The sequence below is a fragment of the Corapipo altera genome, unplaced genomic scaffold, assembly GCF_003945725.1.
Source record: "Corapipo altera isolate COAL_440 unplaced genomic scaffold, ASM394572v1 113, whole genome shotgun sequence".
Taxonomy (NCBI): domain Eukaryota; kingdom Metazoa; phylum Chordata; class Aves; order Passeriformes; family Pipridae; genus Corapipo; species Corapipo altera.
The window spans coordinates 1,849,640-1,864,059 of NW_020884895.1; the positions used below are offsets into that span (position 1 = coordinate 1,849,640).

Consider the following 14,420-nt stretch of genomic DNA (forward strand, 5'->3'; position numbering starts at 1 on the left):
TGAGGGGCTCAGACCTTCGGCACAGAGGTGGTCGATGCACATTCGGGACCCACCGCCGCCGCGACAGGGGGCTTGTGTCTGGGGAGGAGGGAGCTGACAAGCAGGGTCGGGAGCTCCGGAGGGGTGGTGATTTGGGGACAAAACGCGCCGGGGGCCGGGGGGCGGCCGGAGAGCTGGAATTCGAGGGGCATCGTGGATGCTTGGGCCGACCTCGGGTAGAGTGGAGCATCCCCAGTCTCGTCCCCCCCTCCTGCCCGGTCCCGGGTAGAGATCCACCCCCGGCGGCGTGGGGCGAGGGGGGCGCCCCCGCCTTGACGTCAGGAGAAGGGTTTATAAAGGCGGCGGGCGGCGAGGAGATCCCCAACGCCGGAGCCGAGCCGCAGCGGAGCCGCCAGCGCCTCCCCGCCGCCGCCTCCTGCGTCCGACCCGCCGACGAGATGCTGTCGTGCCGTCTCCAGTGCGCCCTGGCTCTGCTCTCCATCGCCCTGGCCCTCGGCACCGTCTCGGCCGCCCCCTCGGACCCGCGGCTCCGGCAGTTCCTGCAGAAGTCCCTGGCTGCTGCCGCCGGGAAGCAGGTGAGAGCCCCGCGACGGGACGGACACTCTGGGTACCCCTCGGGGACCCCGCTGGGCACCCCGACGGCCCTGCTGCAGACTCCCGCTTCCCCTCCAGAGAACCTCCTGGTTCCCCGCTGCAGAGCGCCTGGCACTCCTGCTGCAGACCCCTCCAATTCCTCACCAGACATCCCAGTACCCTCAGTGCAGACCTCCAGTTCTTCACCAGATTTACCCAGTGTCCCCGTTTCAGAAGCCCAGTTCCTTGCTGCAGATCCTGGTTCCCTGACAGATCCCCTGGTTCCCCGCTGGGGCTGACCCAGCGGCAGGCTGGGCAGCTGGGGCTGGGAGGTGAGACAGCCCAGCTGGGAGCTGGTGGGGAATGAGGAGCTGATGCTGCTGGGGCAGGTGGCAGAGCCCCTGTTGAAGCTCTCCAGGGTTTTTCTGGGTCACTGAACTAAGGCAGCTGCCCCAGTGCATCGGAGGATGTCCTTATCCATGGCAGGGGACAGCCAAGGCTTGGAGGGACAAGAAGAAAAATAAGTCCCAGTGAGACAGTGACTTGATTCAACCTCCCCTGTCAGCTCGTCCAAAGATTTTTCCTCTGTTACTTTAGTAGCAGCCCCATTGTATCCTTTCTGAGTAGGGCACTGTGTGCTGGAGCAGTGGGAAGGGAAGGGCAAGTGATGTGGGGCTTGGATGAGTCCATTCCCTGTCACAGCCAGAGCAGCAGTCTCTGCCCCACACCAGGTACATGTCAGTGCTCTTCTGCTCCGCTTTATTTCACAGACGCAGCTGCTGCGTAGCAGCTGTCGGGCTGGGCTCTTTGGAAAACCAGGGCTCCCCTTCTCCTCCAGCATCCTGAATGTCTCTAATCTGGGCACAAAGGTGTCTTAGAGTAGTGAGCCCTCAAAAGCCAAGGAGTAATTGTGGTCTCTCTACCTCTCCCTTTCTCTCTCTTGTCTCCCAAGGAACTGGCCAAGTACTTTTTGGCAGAACTGCTCTCAGAGCCAAGTCAGACAGAAAATGAAGCCCTGGAGTCTGAGGACTTGTCCCGAGGGGCTGAGCAGGATGAAGTGAGACTGGAGCTGGAGCGCTCGGCTAACTCAAACCCCGCTCTGGCACCCCGGGAACGCAAAGCAGGCTGCAAGAACTTCTTCTGGAAAACTTTCACATCCTGTTAGCTTTTGAAACCCACCTCTCCACCCCATCCATCCCTGCCTTCTTCCTAGCCCCTTGCCCTGAGCAGAACCTTCACCACAAGAGGCGAAGACTGTAAATACACAATCCACAGTTATGGTGAAATTAAACAAACAAGGAAAATTTGAGTTTGATTTCCACTTGTTTTAATAAAACTTTCTGTTCCAATTGTACATGATACGCTTGAGTTGTGATTTCTGACTAGTTCTTTAATGACATGCACTCCGCAACTCTTTCAAATGTACTATTTTTAATTCTCTGTTGCAATAAAGTTTATGTTTCAAACGGTGATGCTGAGGCTCAGTGTCAATGAGAAAACCTAAGTAACTTCTCATGCTGCTCATTTTTGAAATGCCACCTGTCTCAGGGCAGCAGCAGCAAACACCATCCACATCCACGCATAGGAACACACACAGGGTATCTCTTAATCTGATATTTTTTCTGTGGTCTTACTAAAGGATCTAGAGTCACAGTGGTGTTTTAGATATCAAATCCCTGCAATTGTGGCTGAATCAAGTCTGTATCACTGGCACTCCTAGTCAGTCTAGAGGATTTACACCCATCACCAGAGGCATCACTATAAATCACAGCTGTGTATTCCAAGTGACAGGGATGATAAAAGTGGTTCACCATACAAATTTACACCGCACATCTTATTCCTTCCTCAGCCACAAACACTAAAAGGTTTTCTTATCTGGCGTATATTACTCCTTGCAGCATCTCTGACAAACACTGCTTCTGGGATTCCTCAGAGAAGTTTTCCTTTGTTCTGCTGCACAGGGAGAGGTTTTGCATCCCTGTAAAGCTGAGATGTTAACCCTATGCCATCATCCCCTCTTCATCTAATAAACTAGTCACAGCAGTTTTTCTACCTACCTCACCATCATTAAAGGCAATATTAAGAGGTTCAGCAGGGTAGGAGATATCAGAGGAAAGACATTCTTCTCTTAAGGGAAGAGAAATTCTTCATGCTTTTGCAGAGTCTTTGCTTTCTGGCCATGCTGGTTTGTGACATACACTCACAGGTGAATTGGAGCCATACATCCTGCACAGGGGACAAGTACCACTTTGATGAGAAATTCATCCTTCAGGATTAAAGGTAACAAATATTTTGTAGCCATCACATGTGAAAGAAAAATTAAAAATGGAGTATCTTAGAGATGTTCATGGGTGGAGGGTTGAGCAGGACCCTAGTGGGGGTGGATTGCCCAGCTGAATGCATGTTAAATTGTCTCTGGTCTGTACTGAGTGTAGCTCTCTGTGGGGCATCATTCCTGATGGCTCATATGGACCATTGCTTTTATCCTTAGTCTACACTCCTCTCCCTGTGGGCAGGGGGTTGTTAGACTCCAACTGGCGGAAAGGTGAATCCTTTGCTGTTGGGAACTATAGCAGTGCCAGCGGGAAATCCCAGCCCTGCCATGCTCACTCCCTGCAGAGCTCGGCTGGGCTGCTCTGCAGACGACTGGCAACAGGCGAGAGCAGCGAGAATGTTCACAGGGAGGGGACCTGCTGGTATCAACCCTGAGGGAGCCAGTGGCAGGATTGGATGCTGCCCTCCCTCCCTGGAACAGGGCAGCAGTGACTGTCGCCTGTGCATCAGGCTGGGCTAAGGTCTACTGCTAGATCCTGCACCTGCTAGAGAAGACTTGCTGTGACATGATCCTGTGTCTCCCCAGCTCCTGTGAGCCCCCTCTCCTCCTTCCCTGTAAGCGGAATAGGTTTTGTGGTGTGACCTGGGGAAATGCTCAGCCCTCAGCCTCCCCTGCCCTACACACAGTGCCGTGGGGTCAGGGGCTCTGCCCTCTCTACCGGAGCTGGATGCATTGCACACTGGGCAGGGAACAGTGATCCTCCCAGCACTTCAGGAGGACAGAGGGAGAGCCTTGCCCTTTTTCACCCCCTGGATTTCTATAGCTGGTGCAACTGTGGAGGGTGCAGGATTATCGCACCCTTGGGAGAGGGACGGGGCTGGCACTGTGCAGGGGAAAGCCTCCAAAAAGACATTTCAGAAGTGTAGGTAATGTAGATCAATTCTCAGCCCTAAAAGCAGGCAGGGTGAGAATAGGACCCCATCTGAAAGTGTGGAGACAGAATGTGTGAAGGGTGAGCAACAGTCCTAGCTCACATCTGATTCCTGCATTGCTGTGTAGTGTCAAGGGAGCAGATTTTAGGGAACCTAGTAAAGCAGACACCTCCTCATCCCTGGCTGCTCAGTCCTCTGTTGACTGAGCTTCCTTTTAGCTTTCAAAAACCAGCTGATTTTTCGATGCTGAGACAGCCTCAAGAGAGCAGCTACAGGAACAGGAAGGGGGTGGAGGTGCCAGGGGCTTGAATATTCTTATGCACTTAGTCCATCTTTCATGGGATATAAATAGACCACTACTCGCCTGAGGCTTTTCCCCTTGTTCATAACGCTCAACCAGTGCTTCTGAAAGGAATTTAATCCTGCCAATTGCTGGAGTGAAACATCCCAAATAGGGATAAGGATGATCCTCAAGCACAAGCAGGAATTAAAGACGGTGATTCACATGCTACAGCAGCCTGTTTCAATACAGCTGACGGCACAACACGGCATGGCAGCTTCTGGGAAGCTTAATGAAGATATCCTGGTAGAGGCACATGCAAATGTCCTCAGTTCAGAGACAGAAAGACAAATCTGCTCCTTCTGACAGCTCAGGAGTTCCTGGAGTCTGGAGACGTGGCTTCTAAGGCATTAAATACAGTATCACTACATGTAACTGTACTGCAGCAGCTCCAGCAATCCCAGGTGCTGGGAGCTGTACAAACACAATGCAAGAGATGGCCTTGCCATGCTGAGCTAGAAAGACTAGAAAGACAAAGATTTATTGTTTCTCTTTGATAGGTGGGAGTTATGGGCTAAAGAGATTAAATGGCTATATTTAATCCCTAGACACATAGTCATGAACAGTGTTCCAGGGTGAGAACACTCTGGCTGGGCAAGGCTGACTCTGGGATGAGCACATAGGTATGGTCAGCTTCTACAGGCCAGAGCTGCCAAAGGCGAGAGCAGTTCTTGTAAGAGGTTTTCAGGTGACATTCTCTGCAGGTCAGAGCCAAGGCTCCATGGAGAAACAGCCTCAGCAAGGGTCTGGGGGAGGTTAGGGGCTGCGATGATCCACACTCGGCTGATTCATCTCCCCTCCTGCACTTGGTGCCACAGGCAGACCCAGAGCAATCCCACTCCAGCAGGTACCTTCAACCTGGTGATTCATCTGAGGTAGTGCAGGGAAATGTCAGTGAGGAACCACATAAAGGCTGGAATCTGCTGCCTGAAGAGTTGTTTTTATTGAAAACCAGAAAAAGTTGTTTAAGGCCTGGAAACACACATCCTCTATTGGAAGTCAGTGAGGAGCTTCTCAGCCATCCCCAAAGGCAAAGCATCCAGTGATGCCAGGAGGTGTGTCTTGGTCTAGCAAGCAGGCTGGGATTTATTTTCTTTTATGTGCAGCCCAAATTGGTAAAAAAGGCAAGTCTGCCTTGGTCCAGAAGGCTTGTTGGTGACTGATAGTGATCCTCACTGTGGTGCAGATGTGTGGGACCCAGATTTCATAGCCTGGGTCCACTCTGGCACCAGCTCACTCCTTTTGGCTCCGCAGAAATGACCAAGAGCCTGGACTCATGGGCACAACCATCCTCCACCCAAAACAGCCCATAAGATGCTCTGCACTGCCTTTGCCTTTACTCTGCCTCTGTGGCTCCTAGCGAGCATTACACCAGCACTCTGATCACAGTGACTGAGAGCATCTCAGATTCCCAGAACTCTGCTGTTGCCACAGGAATCTTCTTCCCTTTCATCCCACCCAACTCCAGCATCTCTGGGGAGCACCAGAGCAATCCCCAGCCCCTGTACGGGTCAGCACCAGGGACTTGGAAAGAAGCATTCACTGCTGCAACTGAGTCCTAATTCTCAGCAAGAAAAGCAGCAGGATGTTTATTGACCAGGGTGAGAAAAGTTATACCTAGGCAATAAAAGTTATTATGATAAAGGAACAGACTGTACTCTCTGCTCTCTGAACACCTTCTGACTCTTTGACAGCTTCTCACCAGAATAATGCAATAAAGCACACTTTTCTTCTTTTTTCTTCTCCTTTGTCTTTGTTTTATTAGGGAATTATTTGTTACTTTTTCCCAACACCTAATTCCACTTCTGAGAATAGCTGTTTGGCCAGATGCTGTGAGTACCTCAGAAGACTTTTTGAATCCCAGTCTTAGGAAACTTACCCCATAAACAACTTGTAGAACACCAAAAAAAATTGACAATGTCACCAAAAAATCCCCGAGTTCAGTTTTCCTCATATGCATAGTACAAATGCCAGTTTGTGCCATGACCTATTATTTCCAACGTGATAAAGAAACACACCTAGACATTTAATGAACAAAATTAATTTAACGAAGGTCCTCAGCATTTCCTACAAAGAGATTCCCTGAGAAAGCATAAAATAATGCAAATCCAGACTTTGTTCATCACCTGGGTTGGTTGTTGGACCAGAGACAGAGGGATGTAGTCCTGGGTACAGAAACAGAGCATCCCTCCCTCCCGATGCTCTCCGCTGCCTCCCTCCTCCTCCTGTACAACTGGCTCTTGCAGCTAACAGACTGCTGTGCTGCATGTGCAGAGGGATGAAACGCTCCTGACCTGCAGCCCTGGCAAAACATTCCCAGGAGGTGAGCTGAGAGATGCTCCAGGCCCTGCGTGCTCATCCCTCAAGTCCTGTTAGGAGATGTCCTGGGCACAGAGCCAAAATCAGTGAACCCCTCCTGGCCCAGCAATAAGCCTGGTGCTGCTCTCCCCCAAGGTAGAGTATTTGTTCCCTTACACTGTTCTGTGCTCTGCCTTGAAGGAAAATACCTCCTCTTGCTCAGGACCAAGGTTTAGGAAGAAAAAGGATCCACATGGAAACTGGCTGTCACATTTGCAAGGTTCTTTTATAAATCTTTTCTGCCACCTCTTTTCTTCCCTGTTTTACTTATTGTACTGTCAGAGTTTGTGGTTCTTCTCAGAGGCTTAAACACAATGTTGCTTCACCTGTGTCTCTGGCCCCCCAAGTCAGCCTGTTGGGTGAAGTGTGGGGGGACAGTGCGGAGCACAAGCCTAGGGTCGGGGTGTGCTGCAGCCAGCAGAGAGAGCCAAAGTGCACAGATTGCCCAGTTCATGGTTTATGTCTGTAAAAGCAGATGCTCAGGATGTGGGTCCTTTGTGCCAGGGGCTCTCTGAGCTCTGGCTACGGCCTCACCACAGGGAGACGAGCCAGAGTCAGGGGTCCTGCAAAGAGGGGCTTTCCATGGAGCAGCATTTTGTGGACCAGACCATGTCAGGATGCAGACAGTGCTGCTCATAATTTCTAAAGAGCACTTCTTATGTCGGAGTTGTCAATTTTTAATGAGTTAGAAGAAAGTCAAATAGTATGAAAGTAGGTTAAATGTTCTACCTAGGGTTAAATGCAGTGGCTTTTGTACAATGGTAACCTGCAAGAATCTGCTGCCATGCAAACCTTCTTCCCCCAGTATTTTTTGTTGTTGTTCATCCTCTTCTTATTCACTCAGCTCTTCTGAAACTTCACAGTCTAAGCAGCAAAGGCAGGGGCAGAGAAAGGAAGTGTCCTGTTCAAAACAGTTGGAGTTCTTCCTGAAGAACATATGAGGATGCTGGGTGATATTGCAAAACAGGAACCTGGCAGGTCAAGTGTTTCTTCAACAATGTGTTTCAGTGAGAAACCTCAGCATGATCCAAACATAATATCTGAAGTCTCCTGCCAGCATGCAGGAGATGCACCCTCAAAGTTAGGGCCCACCTGCTCTCAAGGAGGAAATTTCAGTGTGGCAGATGTGGCTTTCCAGAAACTGCCTCCACATGTAGGTGAGAGAGTGAGCAGGCTGATCTCTGGAAATACACATCTGTAGATTGAAGGATATCATTCAGCTAGATATGAAACCTGAATTCCAAACCCTGCTTATCTTCCCAGACAATGATGACACATGTCATAACATCACCTCCACCATCAATTCCCTTATTTGTCACATTAGCAGTGGTGATACTGACACCAGCAACCAGGCAATAAAAGAAATTGAGGAGATCCTCAGACAGAGGAACAAAGCAGAAACCATGTCTGGGCACATTAATGAGTTCCTTGTAGCCTGCTTTCAATCAGTCAAGTTTATCAACCAGCAACAGGAAACAGACAAGAAATGAAGGATGGAACAAATCATTCTGTGATGTTACTGTGTCATCCAGGCCTGTAACTGTGTCTTCCAGGAGAAGAAACTGGCTCAAGAGGCCCTAGTGGAAGTGTTTAAGGACGTAATGAACAATCTCTTTACCTTAATGCTAGAATTCCTGGATGGAGACATAGAGAAATATCAGAAGCTAATATGGCCATTAATGCCCTCTTGAAGAGGGTGTTGGAAAAATCTGACCAGATGATGATTTTTTTTGTGCCTTGCTAGATGCTCCAAGGTAGCCTGACTGCTGAGGGCAGCCTAGGTAAGTTTTCTGACCTGCTGGCCTATTACCCGTGGAGGACTACATGTCTTCTCCCAGGCACCATCAACATCATCAGCGCCATCAACCTGGATGAAATCCTGTTGGATGCCCACATGCTCATGAAGACTTCCTCAAAGGAAGCACTGAGGCAGCACACAAACAAACTCCCACTGCAGACCCTGAAAACTGCTGCATAACTTGTGCAAGCTGAAAGAAGTGAGGATCCTGGACGACCTCACCCTGACTATGAATGCAGTTGGCTCCCAGGTGGAAGCTTTCCTCCAAAACACAGTCAGTCCTACTGCCAAGCACAGGGCAAATGAAAAAGCTGTAGGAGCAGGAGGGGAGGTGCCCAGGGAAGCTCAGAGAGTTGCAAAAAACGAAGCGGGTGATGTTTTAAAAATCATCTTCTAGAAAATTTGCTCCAAGTGGAGTTTGAAGGTCTAGAGGAGTCACATGAATGTAAGAAAAAATGGCCGGGGGGAAGTTAGAATCTTTCCTAGAAAACCTCTTCCTCTTCTTGCAGAGCTATATGAAGCAAAGCCTGGCCATCATCCAGACAGAACAGGACACCAGAGAAGCTTTTTCCTCCTCCTCCTCCTTTGGGGACATATCCTTAGGTGAAGGAATATCCTCTTAGGTCAGCAGAGATTCCAGGACAATCCTTAAAGGGGAAGGAGTTGATGCCATCCTGCCACTTGGAGAACCCGCCATTACCTGTAGCAGCAACACAACCTTGAGAGCAAGGCAGCCCACAGCAGACTCCCTGCCAGCCAGGTCAGCTTGAAGAATGCCAGTGTCGTGCTTCCTCCCTCCTTTCCAGGGCTGCACAGAGATCTCACTGGGGGCATGAGGAACTACCAGCAGAAATAGCACTGGGACCTCAGAATGATCCAGGCCTCCTCCACACACACACATCCGTGGGCAAATGGTGTGAACCACAAACTAATAAAGAATAAACTCCAGCATGAACAACCGTGCGAGTTACCTCTTTTTGCCCAGAGAGCCTGCCAAAGACAAAGGTTGAAAGAGGAAATTTATTAAGGAAAGTGATTTGTACAAGTTTCTGTTTTCTCTTAGGTGAAATCAATAAGACATAGACTTTCAAACCCACTTCCACTTGTCAGACTGAAAGAGTTCGAGAGAGTAGAGTTGCTATGGACAACTGCAGAACGCCAATGCCTCAAGCCCCTTCCATACGCTCCACTTTTCCCAAGGAGTACGCTGCTGTTCTTATGTACAATTGCCTTGATTTGTCTTTAACACCCCTGTTGTCTGTAAGTTCTTAAGGTGGGAGTCCTGAGCTTTGTGTCAGGTATAAAAGTAAGCACTTCAATGATGCTTACTAAATTACAAGGCTTTTTTACTAATAGACAATTCAGTCAATTACAGAATGCTATTAAGCGTTTGTGCTCAGCCAGAGCGAGTTAGCCGCCTGGTGAACATGGCAAACCAATATTTTTAATTAAAATAAGAAAAAAGGAACACACAGCCTGATTGCTAGCCAACAAGAAAATTACAACCCTGAGATCTCAAAGTGTAATTACCCTTTCTGAATGGCCAAAATGACTTGTTTGTTGAAGACTATAATTCTCTCTAATGCTGCTATAAAGCCAAGGCCACCCCTTCACCTACCCCATTTATCCAGTGCTGTACCTGTCCAGGGGCTGCTCCAGTACCCATGAAACCACGCTCTGATATAGCCACATGTGGTTTCTGCCTTATTTTCTGGCTCTGTAGCTGGAGGATTCACTTTGAAAACATGGTTGGTGGTACAGGTTTGATTCCCTCCCACTCTGTCCTTGTGACGTCCTCTCTTTTTGTGCTAAAGGACATACACTGGAGTGGAGATGTGTCACGTACATGAAACATAATTGGCTGCCCTTTATGTGATCTTCTAAAAGCAAATTCATATCCTTGTTGAGCTGTGAGGTCAGGCAACTGGATGTGCTGTTCCAAGAGGTTTCCTTCAATGCTGTGCAATGTCTTTTGTTGGTAGCCAGGGCCCCATGAGCAGCTGCTCCTGGAAATGCTCTGTATAGATGCCCAAATATCATTCAAGTACAGTTACCTGAGAAGTCTGTCCATTTACAGTCACTCAGTCCACACTGAAATTTGCCCAGCAATATCATTCCCCTTGCAAAAGCCTCTCTGGCTATGTGCTCTCACCAGGCTGTCCTCCTGCTCCACGCTGAGGCTGTGGTGATAAATCTGGCTCACTGCTAGAGGAAAAGCCATCAATTAGCAGACAGAGCTGATATGGTGAGGCCACACACTCTGTTGTAGCCAGGGGACACAGGCAGACTCCTTTTGTACAATGCTGAAGGCCTGATGCATTACCTAAGGGTTTCAGAGACTGTAGAATACAGGGGAAAGTCAAGTGTTTGGAAGCTTTGCAATATTTGCCTGGCAGGCAGTCTATGCATCATGATGCATCATGTTATCAGAGTGCCTCAGATCCCTTGTCAGCAGTCAGAAGCCCCCTGTAGTGGGCGCAGAACAAAGTCAGAGCAAGTGATAGCCCTTGTCCTGCAGATATTACATGTGACAGGAGATAAGTACATCAGCAGAGATGCCTTGGAGTCCTACAGGAATACGTGGCCTCTTGAATATTCTCAGCGTGTTCTCACTTGTGCCCCTCAGCACAGCTCCTGAGCAGGAATCCCGAATGCCTTGAGCATCAAGATGATGATCTACAAGCCATTCTTGCTTGCACCTCCTTGCCCCTGGCAGAGAACAGCCTGCAAGGGGGTATCATGGGCCAGTGTGGGTCTAGGTACTTATTCTGGATCTTACCCCAGAGAAAGAGGAGCAGGTTCCTGCCTGTGAAGCAATGGTTCCTAACACACAGGATGATGCTCCTGCCAGCACCACAGCCTGAGCTTTGCTGGATGGCAATTCAATTTTCCCCACTCCTGCCTCCCAGCCAGCCAGCCCTCCAGGCTGTTCATCCTCCCTCACAGCCCTGGGGAAGAGCAAAGAGCAGAAGAGCACCTGGGTCAGGAGGCAAAGAAGGAGATCTGCAAAGAACTCATAAGGGAGAGCTGACCTGGTACCTTTTGCTCTTTCCTTGTTCAGTCTTCTTCCATTTGCTGGAATCACGACCAGACTGTGTGCTCAGGAGATAGCAGGGTCAGGGAGATCAAGAAATTATAAACAAATACAGTATAAACAAATCAATCAGAGGGATAAAAACATTCGACAGAGCCACACTAATTAAAAATATAATAATCAAGATAGTGGACATTTATTTAAAATGGTGCAATTACAGCTTTTAATCATCCAGGTTTAAATTAACGGCAGCAGTGAAGTGGCTGCGCAAATGTGTTCTCTGTAATGAACTGATATTAGAAAGCCAGCTTGGTGATCTCTCCCTCTCTTGGGCTAATTCTCCCTCCTCTCATTGTAAAATAACCTTTTGGTGTCATTTTCTTGTAGAGTCTTGAAGATGAAGACACAATATTGGAGCTAAATTAAATCCCCTTCACATATTTCTCTTCTTTCAAGCTGTAAAAATTGCTGGTATCAGTCATTCAATCTCTAGTGCTGACGCAACCACACTTGAGGAGAACATCTGGGGGCCCCAAGAGTCATTATAGGGAAAATAAAATCCTATATTACAATCAGTCAGCAATTAAAAGGCAGGATGCAGGAGGGCAAATCCTGCAAGATGCTGAGCAGGCTTGGTGGGGAAATCAAATGTTAGACCTGTGATGTCCTGGGGCTCTTTTCTTCTCAACTGAGTCACTTGAGAGGAGGCTAAAAAATTTCTACATCTTCTGCCCAGCACAAATGGTCTTGGAAGCAGCTCGTGTTAATCTGGGTCAGTGCTGAGCCAGAGGTCACTCGCTTGGCCTGCAGGGCCGTGGGACCAACCTTGCCCTGGCTTGGCAGGTGCCAGCCAGGCTTGGTATTAAAACAGCCATGATATTTTGGCTGAAGGCAATGCTCAGTTTGCCATGTGAAGCCCACATGGCTTGAGTGGGCTTGATATAGGCACAGGCAGTCAGAGACACGAAAGCTCTTTGCACCTTGCATGGTTCTGGCTTAGCAAAGCAACAGGTCTGATCTGCCCTGGGCAACTGTCATGGCCTTTCTCCCACACGTGTATCTCTGCCTGCCCTATAAAAGTCTCTTTCCTATGGAAGAGCCCAGTGTCTACCAGCTGAGGTTCTGACAGGAGCTCACTGCAGTGATGGAAGTGAGCAGAATTACAGATATGTGGCAAGTAAAACTGCTGAAGGCAAATCTTTTCAGACACATCTGTCCTGAGGTGAGTTTGAACCCACAGCCAAGTAGAGGCAATCCTCCTCTGCCTGCTAAAGCTCTACTGGTCTACAGCCTCTCCTCCTTGCCAGCCAGGATGCACGGCTCTGCCCTGACCCTGCCTCCACTCTGTCCCTGTGTCATGATCTGCACACGGAGAGTCACAGCAGGGCAGAAACAGACCCTAAAGTTCCTGAACTCAAGTCTCAGCTTCCAGCAATGCCTCAGTATGTCTGTCCCACAGCTCATGCTCGTGACAGTGCAGTGCTGGTCCTGCTCACAGCATTAGGATGCTCATATCAGCTGGGTTTGCTTGAAGACTGCAAGGAAAGGGACAAGAATTAAAAAACAGCAGGAAAAAAAATTATTTTGGAAGTGTGGAAAAATTTCTGTGTGGGAAATGACCACTCCACAGGGAGAGCATGTGTGTGACTCTCTGTGAGGATGGGTGAGTGGGTATGTGCATGTCTACACATGTACTTCTGTGTGTGTAAGTCACAGCTTCTTCCAGAGCTGCTCATCCACTCCTGGGTTTTGGCCATTGTCACCAAAAAATTACCTACCTGCATCCATAGTCCTGAGAACATGATTAAAATCCAGAGCTGTTTGGAAAGAGAAGTTCATCTCATTAGCACCAAACCCCCCTCTCTTTCCTGTTTACCTGAAGGGTGTGCAAACATACAGCAAGAGAGCAAGTGAGAGTCACGCAGCCCTCACCACTGCTGTGGGCTGTGTAATTACCCGGCCTGCACATTAAGATTAATAAATATTAACTTTACTTATGTTTATACTGTCCACCTAAGATGGAAACAATGTGCTTTACTACTTAATCAAATTAGAGCTATAAAATTATTTCCCTTTTAGAAGGTTCATTTCTGTTTGGCTAGCAATTGATGTTGATGATTTGAGTCCCATCTTTAAAGCATTTTGAAATACGGAAAATGGCAGAAGTGCAACAGTGCTTTAATGGAGACATAACACACATCAGGTAATAAAGCATGAACAGATTGTTTACTCTGAGTAGTCTAATTATTTGAGAGCTCTTTTTAAAAACAGAAAACTGTTATGTGAAAACTTTAATTTCATTTGAATTAATTTTTAAAAAGAAACAGGAAAAGGCAAACAAATTTTTAAAAAGCAAAAGTCCCTTTTTAAAGTGTTGCTTTCCAATTCCCTGCAGCTGGGCCAAGTCTCAGGCAGACCTGGGACATATCTTCCCTTTTGTTTTTCTCGAGCTTTTCTCTCTTCAGGGTGTGCAGGGCAGGGATGACCAGTTGCACGCTGGATGCTCAGACAGCCACTGCTGCACTATCACTGAAAATATCTCAAGAAGTCAATGCACATTCTGTAGGAGACTCCCACCCTTCTCTGAGCTGCAGGGGACAAAGTCACTGTCATTTCCTCATCCAAGAGACAAGAAAAGCCCTTCAAGACCTTTAGCACAACCAATAAAGTATTTATCAGCTATACCTTAGTGTGAGACATAACTCCCAATGAGGCAGAGTGCAGCTCCCACAGCTGCTTCACCTCTGCAGAACTAGCAAGGTTTACTTCCTCTTCTTTTCAAACCAGCATCAAAATTACAGCACAACTGAGGCAGGATGGGTCCTCTGGAGGTCTCTAGTCCTCCCCCCTGCACAAAGAGGTCAATATCAAAGTTAGATCATGTTGCTTCGGGTTTCATCCTACTGAGTTCTTAATACCTCCAAAGACAGATTGCCACAACTGCTGCCTTGTCTTGGGACCACACTGCACGTTATGAAGGTGTTATTTCATTGTACCTCGTTGGTATTGCCCCTGTGGGGTAACATGCCCGTGGTCTCTTGTCCTGTTCCTGTCCATCCCTGAGGACATCCTTTCCATTCCATCATCAGTAGCTGAAGCTAACAGTGTGA

The 14,420-nt window shown here is 48.4% G+C and overlaps 1 protein-coding gene across 1 annotated transcript; it reads left to right on the plus strand.

Annotated features, from left to right (window-relative positions):
• Positions 1-363: 363 nt before the first annotated feature.
• On the plus strand, positions 364-2,043 carry SST (somatostatin). The gene is made up of 2 exons (XM_027647276.1): positions 364-575; positions 1,526-2,043. Exons 1-2 carry the CDS (start codon positions 438-440, stop codon positions 1,736-1,738), a joined length of 351 nt encoding a protein of 116 aa, XP_027503077.1. The 5' UTR covers positions 364-437; the 3' UTR covers positions 1,739-2,043.
• Positions 2,044-14,420: the final 12,377 nt, after the last annotated feature.

Coding starts and splice junctions, on each gene's coding strand:
- SST (XM_027647276.1), top strand. CDS start 438: ATGCTGTCGTGCCGTCTCCAGTGCGCCCTGGCTCTGCTCTCCATCGCC. Junction 576..1,525: donor CTGCTGCCGCCGGGAAGCAG/GTGAGAGCCCCG, acceptor TTGTCTCCCAAG/GAACTGGCCAAGTACTTTTT.